The sequence below is a fragment of the Trachemys scripta genome, chromosome 2, assembly GCF_013100865.1.
Source record: "Trachemys scripta elegans isolate TJP31775 chromosome 2, CAS_Tse_1.0, whole genome shotgun sequence".
Lineage (NCBI taxonomy): Eukaryota > Metazoa > Chordata > Testudines > Emydidae > Trachemys > Trachemys scripta.
Genome location: NC_048299.1, coordinates 90,136,939 through 90,162,641, shown reverse-complemented (window position 1 = coordinate 90,162,641; position 25,703 = coordinate 90,136,939). Strand labels below are relative to the sequence as shown.

General features: G+C 40.5%; 1 protein-coding gene across 1 annotated transcript in view; it reads right to left on the bottom strand.

Annotated features, from left to right (window-relative positions):
• Positions 1–25,703, bottom strand: part of RALA (RAS like proto-oncogene A) — a 49,575-nt gene that overhangs the window by 5,540 nt on the left and 18,332 nt on the right. The window contains exons 2-3 of the mRNA XM_034761241.1: positions 6,157–6,307; positions 4,660–4,868 (exon numbers count right to left, since the gene is read on the bottom strand). Coding sequence (XP_034617132.1) covers positions 4,660–4,868; positions 6,157–6,270 — 323 coding nt within the window. The 5' untranslated portion in view covers positions 6,271–6,307. The remainder of the gene's footprint in view (positions 1–4,659; positions 4,869–6,156; positions 6,308–25,703) is intronic.

Sequence of the window (25,703 nt, the reverse complement as noted above, 5' to 3'; positions counted from 1 at the left end):
TCCGGGGGGGGGGGGGGGGGGGAGGGGGGGAGGGGGCAGGGCTGCGCACTCCAACGGATCAAAGTTCAATAGAACCCAGTTTCACTTATAACACGGTAAGATTTTTTTGGCTCCCAAGGACAGTGTTATATCGGGGTAGAGGTGTACTAACCACGTAGCCAGTTATTCCCCATTTGGGTAGTTGGGCATTTGATTTTTCCTTCTCAAGTGTGGTACTTGGCACTTGTCCTTACTGAATTTCATCTTGTTGATTACAGACCAAATCTTCAATTTGTCAAGGTGGTTTTGAATTCTAATCCTTTTCTCCAAAATGCTTGCAATCCTTCCCTGCTTGGTGTCATCCACAAGTTTTATAAGTGCTCTCCACTCCATTGGCCAAATCATTAATGAAAATATTTAATAGTATCTGACCCAGGACAAACCCCCACAGGACCTCACTAGATATGCCTTCCCAGAGCCACTGAGAACTCTGAACAAAGATCTTTCAATCAGTTCTGTGCCCCACCTTCTAATAATTTCATCATGTACTTGAGCTGTTTAAAGAGTTAGCCTACAAGAAACTGAGACCATGCCAGCATCCTGCTCAAATCCTCTCTGAAAGCAGACCATTCTAAACAAGTTTCCAGATGAAGACATCAAGCAGAACTTAAGTGTGAAATTCAACTATGCCTCAAAGCAAAGACGTATTATGCATGTTAGATAAATTGGATAGTCCCTTTAATAACTAAGGCATACCAAAAAGAAGAACAGGAGTACTTGTGGCACCGGTGCCACAAGTACTCCTGTTCTTTTTGCGGATACAGACTAACACGGCTGTTACTCTGAAATAAGGCATACCAGTTGCTACAACAGATTCCACTCAATTGAGTGAAGAGCAAAAAGCAGAAGGGAACTTGCTAGCAACCACTAAAAGCCCACATGTATAGCACAAGTGTATACAGCTTCTGCAAAAGGGAACCGAACTGGTAAGCTAACATTATGGGGAAACTACCCTGTTAGAGCTGTGCCCTGACCAACCACAGTTTTACAGAAAAAGCCATCAAGTTTCCAAACTTCCTGTCACAATGTCCTTCTTTGGTGTTCTGCTCAATTGCATTCCCTCAGATCGATCAGGAATGCCCAGGAACTCAGATATAGACAGCTCCCAAACATGGCATGGTAGTATTCTTTTAACATAAATATTAAAATGTGAAACCTGCTCTAGAGATTTCCAATAGACTATTCTTTGTGTTACAGAAGAGGTGAAAAGGATTAAGTTTTCTACCCTGCAACCCCTCCCCTCCATGCCCGAACTAAATATCAGAAACATCAGGGGCTGGTCTTTTCTGTTTCTGCTGGGTGTTTCCGCATGTATATTGCAAATTCACTTTAGCTGAAAGGATAGTGTTTTTGAATCTTTAATAAACATTCTTTGTCTGAAGTTAGTGTAATATCTATTTAACATGACTAACACTGTTTTGATGACTAAATTCTTCCTCTATAGAGCTCAACATGTGTCATTTCACTAGTTCTAGTAAATTTTAGACAGCAGACAAGATCTGAAATTTTAAAGTAGTTTAAAACCATTCATGCCTCCTTTATTCATCAAAAGCAGCAAGGGACACATCCATATCCCCTCCTCCATTCCAGACCACCTTTAAAAGTTTTCCTTAATATATTCTGATTTCCAATACTCATTTTGTTTTGACCCATGAAGACAGGTCTAGTAGGCACCTACTGTGTTCCTGTTACCCTGTTCCTCATCTCTCTTGTCTTATACTCAGACTGGAAGCTGAGCCAGAGACCTTTATGATCTGTATAGTGCCTACCACACTGGGCCCCTAGGCACTACCACAACACGTAGGCAACCTAGTTCCGCTGCTCCCTTGAGTGCTTCAGACACTTTTCACAACATTAAAATGCTTTAAAGAGGTTTTTGACCTTTGACTTGCCAGTTTAACTGAGCATCTATAAATTACTAGTGCCTATTTAATACTGAAGTTATTTCACTATTACTACTACTACTACTGATGTAACCCATCACCCATACTTAGTGTTTCCTATTGTGCTGCATGCCTAAGAGCATTCTTAATTTAATATGTTTCATATGGTACATAAAAGGCATATATTTATTTTGATTTTGCATCTTCAACACTTCTAAAATAAGTTAGTTTCAACAAAATGAGTTGCCTTATCCAGATTTGTAGCTGGGTTCTGGAAAATTTAGGTATATTTAGTGTCAGATTAATGAAAAGAGGGGACTCTTATTCTAAATAGGGATGCAACAGGTTCTTGTTTCATTAGACCAAGCTGAAGTAGTTCTAGAGCAGAGGTTCTCAAACTATGGTCTGCAGACCACCAGTGGTCCACAAGCTCTGTTCAGGTGGTTTGTGGATAGTTCCCTCCGAGGTGCGCGCATGGGTGGCCGCACACGAGAGAATGAAGGGCCACCCACCTAATTAATGGAGCTGCACAGGCGTGGCTCCACTAATTACGTGCCTGGACCCTGAAGAAGACACTTGTAAGGTGAGGTGGTGGCCTTAGATGGAATAGGGGACAGGTGGGAGGGGACAGTGGGGTGAGAAGAGGGGATGGGGCAGAATTTGGAACGTGCAGGGCTGCAGCAGCCAGAGAAAGACAACAACTTTTCCCAGCCCCAGCTTGAGGGCTGCCATGGTGGGGACAGAGGGCACATCCATCGCATTAGAAAGGTAAGACTACTGGTATTAAAATAGGAGATTGTGCTTTTTATTTGTAGAACAAAAAAAGATTAAGTTTTCTGTATAATGCTTTTATCCAAAGTGCTTTACAAGAGTTTGCTAACAGTACAAACAATATTTGGAAAGATCATTAATCCGCTGAGACCCTCAGCAATTTAATTGGTTTGCGGAAAAAAGTGAGAACCACTGTTCGAGCATGTAGTAAGGAACTTGTTTTCTGCAGCTACTGCTGAAGCCTAATGTTATTTGCATAAATTACAAGACTCAGTTTTTCTGTCTGCATGGTCTTTTTTGGGCGGGAGGGGAGGGAGTGAATCCCTTCTGACAGAGTAACTTTATATTTGTAATATGTTGCTGCAACTGCCTTGAAACTGTAATGTTATCTGCCATATTCTCAACTGAAGAAAGCTTCTTGCTCTTTAAAATTGCTTTAGCCTGGACATTCCTCATGCAGCTTATTCACATCCTTTCAGACTGAGTGGATGGTGATATGCACAACTGAAGAGGAAGGTATTCTCTTGACTTTTAGGGCAGAGTTTTAATATTTAGCATCTTAATTACTGTTTTAGCAATAGTATCATATCATCCATTAGTTTCATCCTCAACCCAAAAAGACTCCTAGTCAGATCATTTCCCCTCACTTAAAGAGGATGCTTCAAAAGATTGACTGCTTGTGCCTTGCATTTTCTTCTGTCCTATTACCAGTTTGTAACCTTGTGGGCTGTCTCTCCATGAGACTTACTTTAGTTTCCCCTGGAATTTTGACACTCTTCCAAGAGAAAACAAAATAGCTATGAAGAGCTATTTACGCCTTTTCATGGCCTGGCCTTGCTAGATTGCACTGGGGAAGTTTGTTTTGTTTATTTTGAGGAAGCTGGTTAAAATGGAATGTCTACTTAGTGGTTTTTGATGGCACTTTATTTCCAAAAACAGAAGGCAAATGTTTAACTCAACTGTTGATACTTTGCAGCACCAAATGTTGGGGCCCACAGGATTAAACAAGATTGCATTAACTATACTTCAGTACCTTCTACTTAATAAAAGCATTTGAGTTGTTATAAATATTATGTAATATCAGTATCCTTAGAATATTGTTCATCCAACCACAGACATCAATAGAGACATCAATAACCATCCTCACAAGGTGGTTGTGAAGTGCTGTGTAATGTTGCCAACAGCAACTATTGTTAGAGCCAATAGTACCAACTCTTAACATATGGAAAGCTTGCTAGCCAGAGCCCAGGAATTTGGAGGATAAATCCTGCCACATGCTGCTCTCCGGGATACTCAGTTTTCATACAGAAACTAAGTAGGTGACCTTTTGCACTACATATATTCTAGCACATAGAGGCCAGTGATTACACATCTGGCTGCTGTTTGCTCCTGTTGGTACTTGACAGGTTAAACAGAGAAGAGAACCAAAAAACAAACATGGTATAGAACTACAATGGGTAGAACAAGCAGAGAGTAAACTAACAGTCCTGGGACATATGAAGTTTGGGATCCAAACTGCACAGCTGCTGTGCAGCCTACAAGACAGTCTGGCACTTACTGCTACCAGTAACTATGGTCAGGCCCATCAGTTTGGATGGTAGTGCGCCTGTTTACAAGTCAGTTCAGGTGCCAAAAAGCCAATGAATTACATAGGTAGGCAGTCTTTTGAACCCTGCCAAGTACCTGCTCCGACAGTACTACTAAATCTTTGTTTCGTAGCATCTTAAAGATAAGGTAATTGTGCCAAAAATTACCTGATCAGCAGAGGAAAAACACACATGGCTGCTCTAAGTCTTTAGACTGCACCCTGTGTATTGTCTGACATCTCTACAAACTTTCATAGCTATGAAACAGCAAAAGAGTACAATAAAAGTTATTGTACAAGAGGAATCTGACAGGTGATCAAGACCTTATTTTATGAACTCACTAAAATATATTTAAATGTGTAATTTCCCCATCAGTTTACCTGAAGTCTGCTGTAGCTGCAAAAGATTCCAGCTCTGTGATAGAGAAGACACACAGAAATCCCTCTCCACTTCGGAAATAGTTGTCTCTAATTGCAGCATAGTCCTCCTGGCCTGCTGTATCCAATATGTCTATTTGGACCTCTTCCCCATCCAGAACTACCTTTTTTCTGTAGCTGTCTGCTTTGGTAGGTTCATAGTCTTCCACAAACTGAAAAAAAAAAAAAAGAGAATATAGGATAAAACCATATTAATATTCCCAAATAAATGTTGAAAATACACAAACATCTCCATCTGGATTTTTAATGTAAATACAAGATGATATACTTTTTCTGGGTCAGTAACTACATAGCTCATTTATTCAGGCCATAAGAGTACCTATATTATAGTCATACAAAGACTTGACAAAATTAAGTCAAGCCCATCTCATGCCAGCAAAATAAGATGCTCTTGTGAGCTGTACGGGCACCAGAGGTTCTCACTTCCTGCTATTACCCAAAAATAAAATTCACACAATTTAGGGCCTCTTGTCTCAGTTTCTATAGGATTTTAGAGCATCAGCAGCATACTTGCGTTGTCTTGGGTAATGTCAATGTCAAGCTGATTTTGAACAGAGTTAGAACATTGGTTTGTTTCTTGCAAGTACTCTAAAGTCACTTAAGGGTATGTCTACACTGTACACTCCTTATGGTGGCATTCAGAATACATACACTGCACTTCCCTTTAGCATGTATATAAAAAGCAATATAGACCATGAGGCACTGCTTAGGCAATGAACACATGCCAGAAGCCATGTAGAGTACATACCCAAGGATTTCTATATGCTCAAGCAGCACCGCCCCTGTCTACAGAGCTATCTTTAGCAGTGTAGTGTCGCCTTGCCTCCCAAGCCTTTCCCTAACAAATGTAGCTACACACTGCACTGTGGATGCAGCTAGCTTTTCACTGTAGAGTATAGCTATGCATACCTTACATTGCCACCAATGGTGCACACTATAGAAGTGCCCCAAGACTACTTAGCCAATCAATGGTAGTATTTTGCATTGACAAGTGGTAAGGGAAAACAGGAATCCTATTTCAAACCTCTCTCAAAGAAGAGGTTGAGCAGCACCCCCAATAGGGTGCAGATCCCTTCTGAACCAAGTCTCCTTGAAAAAGCTTGTTTAGAGCCCTGTGCGGATACAAAATATGCATCCACACATATACGCAGATTTGCAGGGTTCTAAGGATGTCATTAGAATACACAATAGTTGATCTACTGCCTTTTGAGATTATAAATCAAGTGAAAGTGTGAGTTCAAGAAATCCCAGACATTTATATTCAACTTAATGGGTAAGTCACATAATAAACCTTTCAATTCTTCCAGCTAGTTTATTTAGAACTCAAGAACTAGTTTTAAAATGATCATACCAATAAGCTTAATGCTACTCAGCCATTTCATCATTTCTTTCTGAAAATTAAGTAGGATGCAAAACATTATAATAAAGTTGGATTCTTACCTCATCATACATGAACTGCAGTGTTAAAGCAGATTTTCCTACGCCACCACTTCCCACCATGATTACTTTGTGTAAAGCCAAAGAATTCTGACCTTTGGGCTTATTTGCAGCCATCTTTGGGTTGCAGCTATTTGACAGAAGTAAACAGAATCTAGAAGGGGAAATAAAGTACTTCCATTAGTTAATGCTTGTGTACTGTTTAAAGAGATTACCGGTAAAGTTTCAGGGACATATGTATTCAAGGAACTTGTTTCAGTTGTTACCTTACCTTCACTAAAAGAAAACTAAGGGTATGTGCCACATGTCTATCTGGTTCCTACTATTTTCACTACAATGATGCTGGGGAGATATTTTTTAAAAAGGTAATCCGTAAATAGCAAGGAAAGCCCTCTTCCATGAAACAGCAGTGCAAACTAGCCAAAAGTTAGAGATTAAAATATATCACCTGCTTGTAGAGTACAGCATGTTTTCTTGAATGTGGTAAGAGTCCTTTGTATGTTTGTCAAACTAGCAATACTTTAAACAAGATTTCTCTTCTGACAAAAACAAGTCAATATCACACAAGAAAAGCTGTATTATATCAAAGGAAGGAAATGAGAGGTTTGTGGGAATTTACAAGTTCAATAATAAGTACTCAAGATGTACTCCTAGTAAACTAAGAGTGCAGTTAGTGTAGTCTTTGAATGGAAAATGAAAAACCCAGATCTGAATACAACTTAACCCCTTACCATCAAATGGCATAGTTGTGGCAAAAGGTGGAAGAGCTGAAAGTATATTTTGGTTTAGAACCAAATCAACTTGCAGACCTTATGATGCAAAATGCTATTATGGTGCATTCAAGTACTACATTTGCAATTCGTGCCTCAATACCACATCTTGTTGCATGCATGTAGATGCCCTGCAACTCACTGACTTCAATGGATTCTGCCCATGCAGACAGTTGCAGGATTAGGGCACAACTGTGTACAGCAAGTAAACTCATTATAGGAAGCCAGCAAGGGGTCATTCAAACTCCAGTAGATCTTTGTGCTCCTTTAGTTCAGTTCCTTCCTGAGGGTTTAGGTGAGTACCATCCTGGCAGATGGGACTGTTCCCTTTAGAGAGTAAGCCAGTGCACTCTTAAAACAAGAGTGAGTCTACTATATAGAAGTGAGGTATTCCCATCCTTCTAAATATTAGTGTTTTGATCCCTTCACTCCCCCTTTGCTCCTTGGATTAAAATACCAAATCTCAAACCCATCTTCAGACAGTGCATTAATGACTGCTACACTTCAGGGGAAGGGAGGGGATCTAGCACATTAGAACTTTACAAGTTCACACTAACTAGGAACCTAACAAGAATCACGAAGTTTTGCTAACTAGCAAAGGTAAACAATTACGAAGAACTTACTCATGTGACAAAATAGTTTGTATTTGACAATACTGCATAAAACCATATTGTGAAAGTGTATTTAACAAAGATAATGAAGTCTTAGTAATAATACTTCATAACACTACAACTATGTTTTTCAGTGTGGAAATGCCATTTTGTTTGCGGATTAGTACATTTCAGTAGTTTAACTGCTAAGGTATAAAGTAATTTTCATAAATGCATATGAACTCTTCAGTTTGAGTCCATGTACTGAGAGGTTATTAAAAATGTAATATGCCACTGTCATATGGAAAATGTCAACTGAAGCTTCATTCCCAGGCTGTCTTAAAAATCTGAGATCTTCTCTGGATCACATCAGTAACGCTATTCATTATGTTCTCAAAGAATTCTGAAAATGCAATTGAAAATTAAGTGGCTTAAATTGTTTCATACATAAAGGCTAAGTGAATGAAGTATGAGCAAGCTGCTGTACTAATTATAGACATGCAGCAAAGAGATATATAGCAAATATATTCAGCTAATCTACACAACTAAGGCATTAATTACCCTTCCCACTTGAAAGATTTACACAATCTAAAAAGACATAACACATTCACTATTTAAAACTTAGAAATTTTGTTGTAATATCCCTCAGCTAGAGAGACAATATTTCAGTTTACAGAGACAATTTTGGATGAAGACATGTATACATTTAAAGCCTGACAAAGTATAAAGACACTTGCACTGTAGTGCAGTTGTAGCTTATGACAGCATAATCTGTCACTCAGGGGTGTGAATAAACCACTCCCCTAAGCGACAGTTACACCAACCTAAGTGATAGTGTCCACAGCACCATGTCATCAGGAGAATTTCTCCAGTCAACATAGCTTCTGCCATTTGCAGAAGTGGGTTTTTATGCCATGGGAGAGCTCTCTTCCATAGAGAGAAAGTCTTCACCAGATGGGGTGCAGCTGCGCTGCTGTAGTGCTGTATGGGTAGATGTGATCTTAGAGCAAATAAGACTGGACACTTCATACTAATGTGTCTAAGAAAAAAAAAAAAAATCTTTCCTACAGACACTGAGTAGTTCAGCTGAATTCAGTGGGGCTACTGACATGCTCATGTTTCTGCAGGCCATAATTAACACCAATACCTAGGAATTTCTGATTGACTGTTAGACTACAGGGTCTTTGAAAGCATCTGCAAGACTTTAAAGAGACAGTCAACTAGGAAATTCACATTTGTCCAAAAGTTATCTACTAAAGCTACACTACTTTAAGAGTACTATACCTGGAAGGAAGAGAAATTGTTAGTTTCACATTACTTTGTGATAGTACTTTGTCTGTAATCATTGTTTCCTCTACAGTCTATTGTTTAAAGGCCATAAGGATTTTTCTGTTTGCATGTCAATTTTAAAGTATTTGCAATTAAAAGGACTGTCAAGGTTTTAAATTAATGGAGATATTCTATCTCCTAGAACTGGAAGGGACCTTGAAAGGTCATCAAGTCCAGCTCCCTGCCTTCATTAGCAGGACCAAGTACTGATTTTGTCCCAGATCCCTAAGTGGCCCCCCTCAAGAATTGAACTCACAACCCTGGGTTTAGCAGGCCAATGCTCAAACCACTGAGCTATCCCTCCCCCAGTCATTTTCAAAAACCTTGATAGTGTCCCTTTACAGGAAAAAAAAAGCACAACAGCTTGAATCAAGGAAATAGGTGCAAACTTAATCAGATTGGCTAACCAATTAGCACTGTGCTCTTTGAGTCACTCCATCAGCCTAGTTATTACTTGAAATACACTGCAAGTCCTAGTGAATTGCATTCCTACAAATGGGTGAGATGTTCAAGATTAACTTAGATACAAGTTTTGCTATATGGAGTTTAAGTCTTAGAGATAATTTAAATTGTCATACTATTACACGATATCAAATTTTGCTGTGGGAAGAGTTCCAAGGTCAGTATTCAGTTTTTGTATTAAGGCCTTAGTGATCCAGAAGACAGCGCAACTAACTAAACTGGCATGTGCTGAACACCATTCTGGAACAAACATTCCACGAGACAAAGCTGAAAAGCACCAATATTAGAAGAAACCTGAGAAACCACAGCAAATTATGGAGGTGCCTGGTAGCAGCTCCATACTTACGACCACATTTGACAGAGGACTTCTGATGTTTCCTCTAGAAGTAGGTGGCCAACTGGTATGAAGTTTCAGTTTTTAATTCCATTTGAATTCATGTAGTTTGTTTTTTTATACATCTAATAGTATAAAAATCAGGGCTCTGGCTGAAGTGTTCTCTGGGCAGCCCTACTTTTTGTTGACATAGAAAGAAAAGTTATCTACGCAAGTCCTGGTAAAGAAGTCTGTCCCAACTAGATCTGGTGCAGTGGGTAGTTTCAGTGTTTGATTCAGGTCACTTAGCTATTATCCACACTAACTGAAAGCTTATACACTGTGCACACAAGCCTGATTGATGAGGGCTGAGCACACAAAGTCATATCATTATAAGTTACGCTTGATTTCATTCTACAACAGAGACGCGTTCAGGAGCAGCCCCTGCTGGAAAGTAGACCTCTGAGGGCGATAATGCAGTTGCTGACTGTCCATTTCGCCACCTACTCCATGAATAAAAACCCAGTAAGATATTAAAAAAAGCTTCATTTTGAAGCATTTAGTGTTGTCACACCCACCCATCCCTGATAAGCTTACAAAAAACAAGGAAAGTAAGGCAAGACACTTGGCTTATCACCACAGCCACACAACGTAGGGTATATCTGAGGGACATCTGCCTTCCCTTACCCCCTTCTGCACAGCCCTTTACCATATTTTTCCTCCCAATGCTAGGTGTAGGTCTTTGTACTAGCTGGCTGTGTTTGGAGAAAAATCTAGTAATATGCAGGAAAGGTGAAAAGTAGTAATACTTATGGTCGTGGTGTGGGGTACTGGGAAGGGGTGTGTTTGTGGCTGAAAAAGTAGAACTCAATTGGCTTAACTTAGTTTCCTTTTGTGGAAGTAGGTATCCTGTGTAGCAACCATTACTGCTTCACAGTGTTGTAGTGTAGTACCATGTCACTATGCCCATTGTGTGTAAAGGCACAATGTCATCTCCTTATTCCCTACAGGTTCTCAGATCCTACCTCCATGTTCTGTTCCATGCACCTCAATACCAGGAAAACAGGTCAGAGTTCAGAGAACAGTGAAAAGGGCATTGTCTAAACCAGGGGGTTCTCAAACTTGGTTTGAGACTTGTTCAGGGTAAGCCCCTGGCAGGCTGCAAGATGCTTTGCTTACCTTTATTTAATGGTGTTAAATATATTTTAAAAAGTGTTTTTAATTTATAGGGAGTGCACTCAGAGGCTTGCTATGTGAAAGGGGTCACCAGTACAAAAGTTTGGTAATCACTGACATATGCTGCAAGTCTTCAGGAAATGTCCCTCTCTTCGGAGTTATCGGGTAGAAACAAGGGTCTGATTGGGACTATTTAAAGAGACTGACTACACTGTGTTTAAAGCTTTATTAGAACCTATTCCTATCATGCTTAAATGCATTAGTTACAGAAAAATTTACAAACTATAAAGTGCATATTTGCCTCTTTGAGGCATGCCTAATTCTTGCACTGACAAATTTTCAAGAAAGGCACCAACTCCAAAAATGCCTCGCAGCTTATCAGAAAAAGTCCTCCCACTCAGCATGGTGTGTTCCAATTTAGGTTCAACAAGTCCACTAGGAGAAAATGTTGGGTAAGCTGAGCTTTTTTGAAGCATGATGCACACTTGTTAGTTTCAGAATCTCCTCATTTGTAGGAATAAATTCCTTGTATTAGACTAGAGTAAGTAGGACAAAAGTTTCAGAAAGTAACAGGAAAAATAGAACTAGCTATAAATGTGGGCATCTGACCATTGGGATAAATTACAATGTGAATTTACATTCAAATTTCTACAAGGATTTCTGGTAGGATTTTTTCACATGACTTGCTCATGTATTTCTTTCCTCTGAGGTCTCTTAATGCCCTATACCTGCTGAGGTTAGTCTTCCCTTTTGGACTATCTTCCTAGGAAATTAGGCTCACCCATTCTTTACAAGGACCTCATTCCTTTCTCTACTTGCTGAAGATGTAAACAAAGGAAACATGACCACCTGCAACCCCTTTGTTCATGGTAGTGATGTCATTTTCCCTCTGCTCAAGTAAGCTCTCCATCTTTATTTCAATAAGAAAATGTCTAGAACGAATTGACAACTGTTAGCTACTTTGGGATAATAAATGTATTCTGGATTCAAGTTTAACAGAAAGCACTTTCAAGTTGTTGTACTGGTGTGTTCTCAAGCCTGAACCTCAGAACTACCCTTCTGCGTGCCTACCAACACAGTAAAACCTCAGTTTGATGTCCCTATCCTACTTAATGCAATAGCTAATCTTCTTTTGGCTCCTTGAAGGCTAGATTTTTTTTTTGTAGTAGTACAAAAGGATGGGGTTAGAAATTGAGGCATTCATGTTTGTGGACACTTGACTACTGGTGTCAAATTCTTCAGTGACAGAAGGATTTATCTGATCACTGCATAGTTTAGAAGTAACCAAAAATTATGAAAATTCCTTTGCTGTGACTGTCTTGCAGCAAACCTAGACAGTCTGTAGTTGAGAAAACATGGTTCTCTGAACCCTGCAGATAAAGTGCAGGAAATCACAAAGGCAGTTATGGGATCAGTAACTGCAGAAAGTTGTGGATGAAAATTACATTTTTTGTATGAGTAATTTTCAGCTACTGTAACACATTCAGGTGGCTTGTCAGTGCATAAAGAGGAATCTCAAATCTTAACATAGTATATTCAAAATATAGAATTTGCTAAATTAAGAGGGCTGGCGACCTGAGAATACTTGTAATTTATAGGACATTGAGAGAAATGGAAATCATTCAAACATCTGAATTAAAGCAGCTCTGCAGGGAGTTTCCAGTTTGCTTTTCATATGTCCCAATGAGCAAGCTGTAAAGTTTCTGATGTCCTGCTATCCTAGTCAGACTAATGATACCCAAAATGATCCAAAAACTTGGTGGTATCAGAGTTAGAATGAAAGTTCAGAAAGGCAGTGGGGAAAAAACAAAACAAACCACACCCAAGCTTTGTATACACTGGCTGCCAGACTGTATAGAATAAGTTTTCTAACAGAACAATTAACAAATTTGCTTTGGGATAACACCTAAACAAAATAAATAAATAAATAAAAAATTACACAGCCCATTTATTCACTGCAGGAGTTAATTACACTGCTACAGAATGCAGTCCTTTAACCAGTTCTACCTCACAATTACCTGAGTTTCTGGTAAACTGTCTATTGTTGTCCAAGCAATGCAATGTTTTAGATTTCATCAAGTTCTGTATCCAATATGTTAGTTTGAATGCTTCATCCAGCCACATGGAACATTTCAGGGAATGTTTTAGGCTGCAACAGGTAGAACCCTATTCATTTTGGTGGCAAAGCCAGAAGATGGAAATTGGGAACATTAAGTCCCTTGAATCTAGTTACCAGCCAGCAGCTTCAACCACATCTTAATGAGCATGGGGGACACTGAGGTTTTGAGGAGATGAAGGAATGGAAGGAGCCCCTGGGAAGTGCCATGAGCTCAGCCTACAGAAGCAACTGATAAAGATGCTTTATGACTGATCTAGCTCATTTCCCTTCCTGCACAGTAATAAGTTACACTGGAATAGAGAACCTTTATGCTGATAACAGTGTCCACTTTGGGCAGTTTTGTCAGGATAGTTAAAGAGTACAGTTTGGGTTCAGATAAACCTACAGAAACCAACATTCTGAGTTAAGCCACTCAATTTTGGAGGCAGGCTTTTTGAATACTTGGGGTTGATAGCTATATACCAACTAGTTCTAGTTTAGTTAAATTGGTGCAAATCCCTGTGTGGAACCTTTTGGTTTAGCTTAATCCTGGTCCTAATTAATTTAAAATAAACCTAAATAAGACACTTAAACCACAATCAGTGTCCATATAGGGATTTGCAGTAATTTAGATTGTCTAAATTCACATGTAGTTTAAAAAACTGCATCCTTCCATGCAGAGAAAGGCTATACAAATCCCAGGTACATACGGTCATTTATCTTGTCATCTTACCAAAAGACTTGAAAAGTCAGATGGCTCAGCCCAAGATCAAAGATTATCTGCATCATTCTTCTCTAGGGTTTAAAGCAGCTTCTACTGCAGAGGATAATGGCAACCTCTGGGTGACAGTTCACAAGCTCCCACTGGTGCCTGCAGCTCTACTGTTCTTTAAAGTTAAGAGCTCAACAACTCACTATCACGGCGGCATTAACAGAGATGAGGTAAGTTCATGTAACTTTGAAGTGCCCATTCTACTGGATGTTTCCTAGTAATGCAGCTGGTTGAGTACCTTTAACTTCAACAATTCCTTTGGGGAGTCAAGAGTTAGAATTAAGCAGCAACTTCCTAAATGAAAGTAGGTGTATTTTTCCAAGATATTGAACCAAGGCTTTGTTAAACTAATAAAAACAAAGTCTTGGCATACTGCAAGAGAAGATCTCTGGGAAACGTTTCATTAAGCTACTTCCTCAGTCCCATCTAAAACAGCAGGAAAATTACTGACTGTTCAAACTTTCACAGAATGGACATTAAGGTTCTAAAACTTAAGACATAAATGTTCAACTTAAGTGTGCAGAAAAGGGTGCAAATAAGTTACGTTTACTAGTAAGTTATTCATGCAATAGTTAGCAATGCCCCCATTAGTAACTGTCTGTTTTGTTCTTCACAACTTTATTTCCTAGCTGCTTCAGATGTTCAAATTTATAGGAACTACCATAGATATGGTTCCAAGTTCTTCCATTGTTGATAAGTTAAGTATAGGATGTTAGCCTTTGGCCTCCCATTGCTTTATGAACTTCCTTGTAGGTTTAACAAGGTGGGTTCTCTGGTCACAAAGGATATTTCAGCCATCTAGGCCTTTGCAGATCAGGCTTAATAAATAAAATATATATATTAGTGCATTTGAAGTTAAGCCCAAACCATTACTGCCACATTTTGGACTGAAGTTCCAAATTCTGTACCTTTAAGTTATTAATTTTAAATTTAGTCTGTACATGCTTATGATTTGATGTCAAGCTTACATTTGATCATTTCAGATTTGTCACCACAGCATCTCAAAAGCTTTAGCAGTTTTTCATTATATTTTATACTACAGTAAATATGGAAAGTATCATCCCAATGGATATAAAGCCAATATTTTACCACAACCTTGTCAAGGTGCCCCATAAAATGCCAAAAAATGTAATAGTGATTTCATAATGGAGCTATGCAGTGATTAGAACAAAACCTAAAAGTCATCAAATGTGAAGAAATGGCCTGAAATGACAAGGAATGGGCACCATATCCTAGGAGTCCTAAAAGTAGAGGTTTTGTTGCATGCACTGTTTTCCTATAGTTTCACTGTAGATTAGCACTAGCTGACTACTCATGCTGATTTCTAACCAGTTTTCCTAGTACTCTATGGCATATTTGCAAGACTTTGTGCAACTAAGTTGGTAAGAACTAAAATGGAAAAAAGGTCAAACAAGATAGGACTAAGGTTACTTCCAGGACCAAGGTTACTTTAGCAGCCCAGGCAAATTTAAACAAAACAAAACCCAGGTATCTTAAGACATGACAGTTAGCAACATGTAAACTTGTGTTTGGATCTGTGTGCACAAAAGATCAGTATACTAATTAAAGAATATTGGCTGTGTCCTAGCTTTCCCTAGGGAGGAATTCATCCTAGGGAGTGGCACAGTGCCAAATTAAACATATACTAATTTTCTTAAGGCATTTGAAAATTACTAGTAAAATGACTGGGCAAGTCTATGCTTGCTTTAAGGCCACAGACCTACAAATTTACAAGCATAATCACACCGGAAGAATCCAGAGTGAAGAACTCTAAAAATATGCGAGGCATCATAATGAGCAGAACAGCTCTCTAGAGAACCATAACCAATTCTTAGACAAGCACTCTCAATATAAAGTAGTTCTGTGACAACATATTACATGATTCACAGGATCTGTGCTATGCCCTAGCTTTTAAACAGATCCCTGGGCCCCCTTCAGCGTGCTAGACCCTACAAGGTGTCCCACTATTCCCTAAACAGTAGTCCAGCTGGCCATACTGCTGCTCTAAGACTGTGCCTCTGGGCTCCAGCATTCCTTTTACACCATGAGCTCTGACCAATAAGTCCAACAGAAAAACGCTTTTTCAGGGACATTGCACCCTTTTCAGAGATCAATGCACCTATCTGCCAGGACACCAGACAGCCTTTTCAAAATAGTAGGTTTTTATTTTTTTAAATGAATAAAGTCAACTGGAACACATCTTTGGGAAGTTTTTAGGTTAGTAGTACAAGAAGCAAAGGTTAAGACCAAGCCAGGGCTCTCTTGGAACCATTTTGCTTTCTTCTGGTTCTGTCCAGTGTATCTCTGTCCCAGATGAGCAGTATGGTCTCTCAATGCCAACTCTTAGCTTGTCACCTCTTGGTCCATTGTTCTTCCTGATGACTTCACATTGTTTTCTATTTTTAGGTGTCAAAGAGTCTTTGGGGTTCATGTCTTTCCAGATCCTCCATTAATATGGGTCAGTTTCAGCCAGTCCTTAATGACCCATTCATACCCACCCCCCAGACAGTTTGACATAGCCACCTAATGTCTCCTGTTCTGCACCAAAAGAGTAACTTAACTCTTTTGCATCCACCAGGTATCAATCCCTAATCAAGTCATTACCATATATGAAAATTACAAAAAATTCCCACTTCACATAGGAAGAGTAACAGTGATATGAACACAGCCAGAAGTGTCAGTTCAAGAACAGTTGCATATATACCACCTGTATTTGATGCTTGATCAGGCACAGCACAAAGGCTATCTTGTGAATAACTAGGGCTGTCAAACAATTAAAAAAATTAAGCATGATTAATAAAATTTAATCACACTATTGAGATTAATCTTACTGTTAAATAGAATACCATTTAAATACTTTTGGATGTTTTCCACATTTTCAAATATATTCATTACACTTTGTATTCTGTGTCGTAATTGAACAGTGCTCACTTTACATTTTTATTACAAATATTTACACTGTAAAAAACAGTATTTTTCAATTCATCTAATACAAATACTGTAGTGCAATCTCTTTATCATGAAAGTTGAACTTATAAATGTAGATGTACAAAAAACCTGTATTAAAAAAAAAAACTTAAAACTTTAATGCCTACCAGTCCAATCAGTCCTACTTTTTGTTCAGCCAATCACTCAAACAAATTTGGTTACCATTTGCAGAAGATAATGCTGCCTCCTTGTTTACAATGTCATCTGAAAGCAAGAACAGGCCTTTGCATGGCACTGTTGTAGCCAGCATCACGAAATATTTACATGCCAGATGAGCTAAAATTCATATGTCCCTTGATGCTCCAACCACCATTCCAGAGGACATGCGTCCATGCTGATGATGGGTGCTGCTTGATAACAATCCAAAGCAGTGTGGACTGGTACGTGTCCATTTTCATCATCTGATGCAGATGCCACCAGCAAAAGCTTGATTTTCTTTTTTGGTGGTTTGGGTTCTGTAGTTTCTGCATCAGAGTGCTGCTTTTCTAAGACTTCTGAAAGCATGCTCCACACCTCACCCTTCTCAGATTTTGGAAGGCACTTCATATTCTTAAATCTTGGGTCAAGTGCTATAGCAATCTTTAGAAACTTGACATTGGTATCTTTGCATTTTGTCAAATTTGCAATGAAAATGTTCTTAGAACGAACATGTGCTAGGTCATCACCCAAGACAGCTATAACATGAAATATGGCAGAATGTGGGTAAAGCAGAGCAGGAAACTGAACTTCTTGGGGGAGAATTGTCACAAATTTAAATTAACTTTTTTTAAATGAGTGTCATCAGCATGGAAGCATGTCCTCTGGAACCATGGCTGGAAAGAGGTATATGAATCCTTAGCGCATCTGGCACGTAAACATCTTGCCATGCCAGCTACAACAGTGCTATGCAAACACCTTTTCTCACTTTCAGGTGAGATGGTAGTTAAGTGGGAAGCATTATCTCCCGTAAATGTAAATCAACTTGTTTCTCTTCGTGATTGGCAGAACAAGTAGGACTGAGTGGACTTGTTTTATTTTTGAGTGCAGTCAGGTAACAAAAAACATGTGTAAGCTGCATTTTCATGATAAAGAAATTGCACTACAGTACTTGTATGAGGTAAATTGGAAAATACTATTTCCTTTATCATTTTTACAGTGCAAGTATTTGTAATCAAAAATATAAAGTGAGCACTGTACATTTTGCATTGTGTTGTAATTGAAATTAAATTGAAAATGTAGAAAAACATCCAAAAATATTTAATAAATTTCAAATTGGTATTCTATTGTTTACCAGTGCAATTAATTTGAGTTAATCGCTTGAGTTAACCACTTGAGTTAACTGCAATTAATCAACAGCTCTAGAACACACACAAAACACCACATGGGAATCTGATCTTGAATTATGGAAGTACAGTCATGTGGCCATGACGTTAATCATGCCTAGATGCAGGAGGAAAGACCAAGGAGCATATAAATAAGTGCCTCATTTGTTTTCCGGGATGAATACTTAAACTAGATCAAGACCTGCACGTTTGTTGCCCAAGCTTTGCTTCCCCTCTATTTGAATGGCAGGAAGTAGAGGCATGTGCAAGTATCTGATTATTTTCTCAAAGTTGAGTATTTTCATAGCATCATGAAACTAGTTTTATTCCACATTCCTATACATACAAAAGGTATGGCACTGACAATCGAACTCCTTCTGAAGACTCCCAATTGTTTTAACACAATTACGGTTTAGTTTTCCAGAGTAATATGCTGGAACATTAACCGTTAGATAAACTAAGAATGCCCCAAAGTCAGGAATGATGTGAATTACTGACCATCACAAATATTAATGCCAATATCTGTACTTTGCTTGAATGAAAGAGTTTAACCCCTATCAGACTGAATTTCACCTAACTAGATAAAACGAATGGAAGTGGGCAATCAAGTGATCCTTCCCCCATTATCCTGACCCAGTTTCTGCCAGTCAGAGGCTTAAGGACACCCAAAGCATGGGGTTTCATCCTTGACCAATAGCCACGGATGGACCTATCATCCTGAACTTGATTTTTGTTTTTAACCCAGTAGTACTTTTGGCTTTCACAGCATCCCCTGACAATGAGTTCCACAGGTTGACTGTGCATTGTGTTACCCAATTAATGTCTGACCCCCTGGTTCTTGCCCCTTTACAGTACACAAACACTTCCCTATTCACTTTCTCCACACCATTCATTATTTTAATAGCTCACTCTCATTTCCACCCTTAATCATCTCTTTTCTAAGATAATGGTGCCAGTCTTCCTGACACGTAAGCTGTTTTGTAGCCCTAATTTTTATTGCCCTTCTCGGCACTGTTTCCAATTCAAATTTTTTTTTCAGATGGGATGACGAATACTGTATGCAGTTCTGAAGGTGTGGAAATAACATGGATTTATATAGTGGCACTGATATTTTCTGTATTATCTATCCCTTTCCTAATGGTTCCTAACTTTGACTGCTGCTGCACCCTGAGCAGATGTTTTCAGAGAACTATCCATGATGATGCCAAGATCTCTTGAGTGATAACAGCTAATTTAGACCCCATCATTTTGTACATAAAGTTGATTTTTCTCCCCCCCCCACATGCATAACTTAGCACTTAACACTTACTGTCATCTGCTACTTTGTCACCCAGTCACAGGAGATCCCTTTGTAACTCTTTGCACTCACTCAGTTTTAGATTAATGATCTAGAGTAATTTAGTAGTCTGCAACTTTGCCACCTCACTGTTCACCCCTTTCCCCACATCATTTATTAATGTTAAACTGGACAGGAACCAGTACAGATCCTTGGGGGACCCTGCTATTTCCATTGTGAAGACTGATCATTTCATTCCTGTCTTCTGTTTCCTATTTTAACCAGTTACTTCCTTATCCATGACTGCTTACTTTGCTTAAGAGCCTTTGATGAGGGACCTTGTTTAATGGAGCTTTCTGCAATCCCAAGTACACTACATGAACTGGATCACCCTTGTCCACACATTTGACACCCTCCCCCCTCCCACCAAATTCTAATGTATTGGTGAAACATTTTCCATCTCAAAAGCAGTGTTGACTCTTTCCCAATATACATGTAGCTGATAATTGTTCTTTTCTATAGTTTCCAATCAATTTGCCTGGTACTGAGGTTAGGCTTACAGATCTGAAATTGCCAGGATTGCCCGTGAAACCATTTATTGAAAAATCAGCATCACATTGGAGAATAACTAATCATCTGGTACAGAGGCGGATTTAAGCGATAGAGTATGTACCAGTTAGTTCTGCAAGTTCATATTTCAGTTCCTTCAGAACTCTTGGGTGAATGCCATCTGCTCCGTGATTTACTGTTTAATTTATCAATTTGAGGTCAGAGGAAGTTTTGGAACAATTTGCAATAGTTCCTCAGATCTGTCTAAAAAGAATGGCTCGACAGGGTGTGTGTGGGGGGGGTGATCTCCCCTACATCCTCTGCAGAGAAGACAAATGCAAAGAAATAATTTAGTTTCTCTGCAATGGTCTTGTCTTCCTTGATTGCTCTGTTAGCACCTGGATTGTCCAGGGGCCCCCACTGCCTGTCTGGCAGACTTCCTGCATCTAATGTACATTTAAAAAGAGCAAGAGATGTATGTCCTTAGCTAACTGCTCTTCAAATTCTTTCTTGGCCTGCCTTATTACACTTTTACATGATTTTTTCCTCACTAGCATATGACTTCCAGTTTTTAAAGTGACTTACACTTTTTTGCCTCCAAATGCCTCTTACTCTGCTATTTAGCTGTGGTGTCATTTATTTGGTCCTTTTTTTATTTGGGGGGGTTATAATTAGTTTGAGCCTCTACTACAGAGTTTTAAAATAAGCCAGCAAACTGCTTGGAGACTTTCACTTGTGACTATTTTTTAGTTTCCATTTCATTAGCTCTCATTTTTGTGCAGTTCTCCTTTTTGAAGTTAAACACTACTGAAAATTGCCTCTCCCCTTGTGGGTTCCAGGACAAGCTGCTCCAAGAAACAGTCATTTATGAGGTCTAGAATTTCTCTGCATCCCTGCCTGAGATAGCATATACCCAGTCAATATGAAGATATTTGAAACCACCCATTATTATTTGTTAGTCTCTAAGGTGCCACATTACCCATTATTCTTTTTACCCATTATTATTGCATTTTCTCCCTTTGTAGCTTCTCTAATCTCGCCGAGCATTTCAGTCACTACCCCCAACCTGGTCAGGTGGTCTGTAGTATATTACTCCTGCTATACTCTTATTGTTCAAGCAACTTCTAGCCATAGATATTCTATGGTACAATTTGATTAAAGCTTTCTTTTACATAGTGCTACTCCCCCATCAGCACAATCTGTCATTCCTATATATTTAGTACCCTGGTATAACCCCATCCCTTTGATTCTCATTCCACCAAGTGTCTGTGATGCCTATTAGATCAATATCCTCATTTAATTCCAGGTACTCTATCTAGCTCACTCATCTTATATACAAATGCAAGAAGTCTAAATTCTAAGCACTTGCACATTTGCCTTCATGTGTTGTATTTAAATGGGACTGTTTCCCCTTAGCCCCTACCTCTCCTTTACCAATTTCTTTCCTATCCTCTTTAATAAATTCCATCCTTAAGGAAGGTCTCTGCCTACAACATGTGCTCTTTCACACCTGTGCTTTCCAACAATCCTTAGTTTAAAGAAATTCTACAACTTTTCACTTTACAGGCCAGCAGTCTTGTTCCACTTGGTTTAGGTGGAGCCCATCTTTCCCAGCTCCTAATAAATCTCAAATAAAGTGTTAAGTCCGTCTAACAAGATAAATCAATTAACAGCAGGATACCAAGGGAGGAGACAGTTGACAAGAAGGAACCCAGGAACCAAACCCTGCTACAAACCCCGGTGCCAACTCTGTCCCCATATCTAGTCAAGGAACATCATACGACCCAACCACATCAGCCACACCATCAAGGACTCATTCACCTGCACATCTACCAATGTGATATATGCCATCATGTGCCAGCGATGCCCCTTTGTCATGTACATTGGCCAAACTGGACAGCCTCTACACAAAAGAATAAATGGACACAAATCAGACATCCGGAATCATAACATTCAAAAACCAGTAGGAGAACACTTCAATCTCTGGTCACTCAATAAAACAGACCTCAAAGTGGCAATTCTTCAACAACAAAAAACTTCAAAAAACAGACTCCAACGTGAAGCTGCGTTTGTGATACATGGTCCCTTACACCAAAATTCACAATATTCAGGTTACTCCCAGTCCTAGAGGGCCAGTCACTTAACCCAGGTCAATTGCATCCCAGCTCTCTCAAGATAACATATAGCCAGTAATCAACTAAAGATTTCTTAAGAAATTAGGAGTAATTTACAAGGTTAAAGCAGGTAAATACACAAATGAGTTTTAGGTTTCAAAAGGTAGCTATTATACATGCAAGGTTTATATGTCCCTTATGGCTAAGCCAAACTAAGCAGCTTGGGGATTCCTTGCTTATGCTTAAAAATATTACCTACTCTGAATTCCAAGCAGCATAGCGATACAGTTCCTTCTTGTCAGACATTGTTATTCCCCTTCCCTCAGAGTTCAAGCTGAGGGGTTGAGTTTATGTGCATGCCAGGTCCCATCTTTGTGGGTGTTGTGGGGGAGCAATCAAAGTCTTTCTCCTTTGATGCTTCACAATGGCTCATTTGGTTTCAGTGGGCCATGTTGTAAGCAGGACCAGCACTTTACATTATTAATGCTTCTTTCCTGTTTGGTGAGTTACACAATTAAAGGTTTACAATGCAAACACTCAATATATCTCTATACTGTGGGCTACAGATGTTGTAAGGGATATCAATACATGGAGCATCCTACAAGGATTTCATCAAGTCTGAACACTATACTCATTCTTGTCAACTCAACATCTATTTTAACAGTGCTAACACACAGGTGAGCCAGTATGGCTTTCAGCTACACATCTGTCAATGTTCAGTGAGGCCTAGGAGTCTGTCAGCATCACAACTACTATGGAGGTCCTGGACTTCAATCTCTTACCCACGGGTACCACAACCACAGGCTTCCCCCCAGCACTGCCTCTAAGTCTGTCGAAGTCTTGTGAAGTCTACAACCTTCACACCAAGCAGGCAATCTACCATGCCCTTCTCCACTCATCACAAATCCAATTATTACCTGGCTCATCCTAGAAACAGGGGTCTCCATGAAGGGGTATCTGGAAGGAGGCTCCCAACTATGGATTTATTTCCCTCTGCTCCAGCTTGATGGTCTCCTCCCAGACTTTAATCCTCACCAGCACAGATGCTGCCAGACTGTGGATGGGACCATTCTATTTTGTCCCTGAAAGCCTTATCTACTACTTTGTCTCCCTTAGCTTCTTCAGTTCAGACACTCTAGCCTCAAGAGCCTGTACTGTGTCTGAGCGCTATGAGCCGTTTTTACCATACGCACACATACACAACCTGCCCACAAGGCAGGTAATCCTTCATGCTGCATTCAGTGTAATATACTGAATTACACTGCTGCTGGACTTCTGCCTGCATTATTTTTACTCTTGCAGGGTCCTCTTTTTTGGGTTGGGGGATGTGATATTGGTTTAAGTTTAGAGTATTCTAAACATTGAATTCCCCATCAACTGCCTCACATGCTCCTGTTTCTTAACTACTCTGATTGCCTAGGAGCTAGCTTTTTAGAGCAATGTTTTCTGAGTTAGTGTGCCCCCTTCCCCCCCATCAGAATCTAAAGGGGTTAGAAAGCCAAGGATAGCAGAAAAGAGCCTTGTTAGTAAGCTCTGTCTAGCCTAGCAGGCTGCACAGCTCATCACACAGTCCTGCAAACAAACAGACCACTCTATACTCTAAGGCCTGGTCTACAATACGGGTTTAGGTCGACTTTAGGAGCGTTAAACCGAATTAAGCCTGGACACGTCCACACAACGAAGCCCTTTCTTTCGATTTAAAGGGTCCTTTAAACCGGTTTCTTTACACCACCTCCGATGAGGGGATTAGCGATAAAACCGGCCTTTGCGGGTCGGAATTGGGGTAGTGTGGACGGAATTCGACGTTATTGGCCTCCGGGAGCTATCCCACAGTGCTTCATTGTGACCGCTCTGGACAGCGCTCTCAACTCAGATGCACTGACCAGGTAGACAGGAAAAGACCCGCGAAGGTTTGAATTTCATTTCCTGTTTGCCCAGCGTGGAGAGCACAGGTGACCATGCAGAGCTCATCAGCACAGGTAACCGTCATGGAGTCCTCCCAGGATCGCAAAAGAGCTCCAGCATGGACCGAACGGGAGGTACGAGATCTGCTCGCCATATGGCGAGATGAAGCAGTGATAGCTGAACTCCGTAGCAGTAAAAGAAATGGAAAAGTATTAGAAAAGATCTCCAAGGCCATGAAGGACCGAGGCCATAACAGGGACACACAGCAGTGCCGCGTGAAAATTAAGGAGCTACGGCAAGCTTACCACAAAGCCAGAGAAGCAAACGGAAGGTCCGGGGCAGAGCTGCAAACTTGCCGCTACTACGCGGAGCTGCATGCGATCTTAGGGGGTGCAGCCACCACTACCCCAACCGTGTGCTATGACTCTCACTGGAGAAACACACAGGGAAGACGGTTCGGGGAACGAGGAAGATGACGATGGAGGTACTGTAGGTAGCTCACAGCAGCAAGGAAGCGGAGAAACCGGTTTCCCCAACAGCCAGGATATGTTTGTGACCCTGGACCTGGAACCAGTAACCCCCGAACTCACCCAAGACCCTCACGTCACACAGGAGACCTCTGGTGAGTGTAACTTTGTAAACATTACAAAAAAAACCAAGCGTGTTTAATGATTACTTTGCCCTGGCAATCGCGGCCAGTACATCTACTGGAAAAGTCTGTTAACGTGCATGGGGATGGAGCGGAAACCCTCCAGGGACATCTCCAGAAAGCTCTCCTGGTTGAAATGGGGTGATTTTATTAAGGGGACATTCAGAGGCGCCTGTTCCTGCTCTTCTGACCAGAAATGTTCCCCGCTGTTAACCACGCGGTGGGGGGAGGGGTGAAGTGATCATCCCAGAGAATCGTGTGTGTGTGGGGGGGGTTTACTTGTGTTTGTGCCTCATGTTAACCGGGAAACCGCAGCCCCCTCCTTTTACATTGAAACCCCATTTTAAATGGACAACCCAATTCATCCTTGATATGGGAAATGCGCTGCTGTTTGCAACCTTTCCCGCATGTTAAGAAGGTTAAAAAAGCCAAAACACTGTGGCCTACGATGGCTGCCTGCAAGCCGAAATATGCGACCTTGTAACGAAAGTGTACCCATTGTTCTCTAAAATGTGTCTTTTTTAACCACCTCTCCCTTCTCCTCCACCAGCTGCAAATGTTTCTCCTTCGCAGAGGCTCGTGAACATTAGAAAGAGAAAACGTAGGACGAGGGACGATATGTTCACGGAGCTGCAGATGTCCGCCCACGCTGATAGAGCACAGCAGAATGCGTGGAGGCAGTCAATGTCGGAGATGAGAAAAGCCCAATATGAACGAGAGGAGAGATGGCGGGCTGAATTGCGGGATGAACAGAGCAAGTGGCGGGCTGAAGACGATAGGTGGCGTCAGCTTGCAGACAGACGGCAAGAGGCAATGCTCCGTCTACTGGAGCATCAAACTGATATGCTCCAGCGTATGGTTGAGCTGCAGGAAAGGCAGCAGGAGCAGAGACTGCCGCTACAGCCCCTGTGTAACCAACAGCCCTCCTACCCAAGTTCCATAGCCTCCTCACCAAGACGCCCAAGAACACGGTGGGGGGGCCTCCGTCCACCCAGTCACTCCACCCCAGATGATCGCCCAAGCATCAGAAGGCTGGCCTTCAATAAGAGTTAAAGTTTTAAAATGCAGTGTGTCCTTTTCCATCCCTCCTCCCCCACCCATCCCAGGCTACCTTGGCAATTATCCCCCTACCTCTGTAAGGAACTAATAAAGAATGCATGAATGTGAAAAAACAATGACTTTATTGCCTCTGCAAGCGGGAGGGGAGGGTGGGGTGGGGTGGTTGGTTTACAGGGAAGTAGAGTGAACCGGGTCGGGG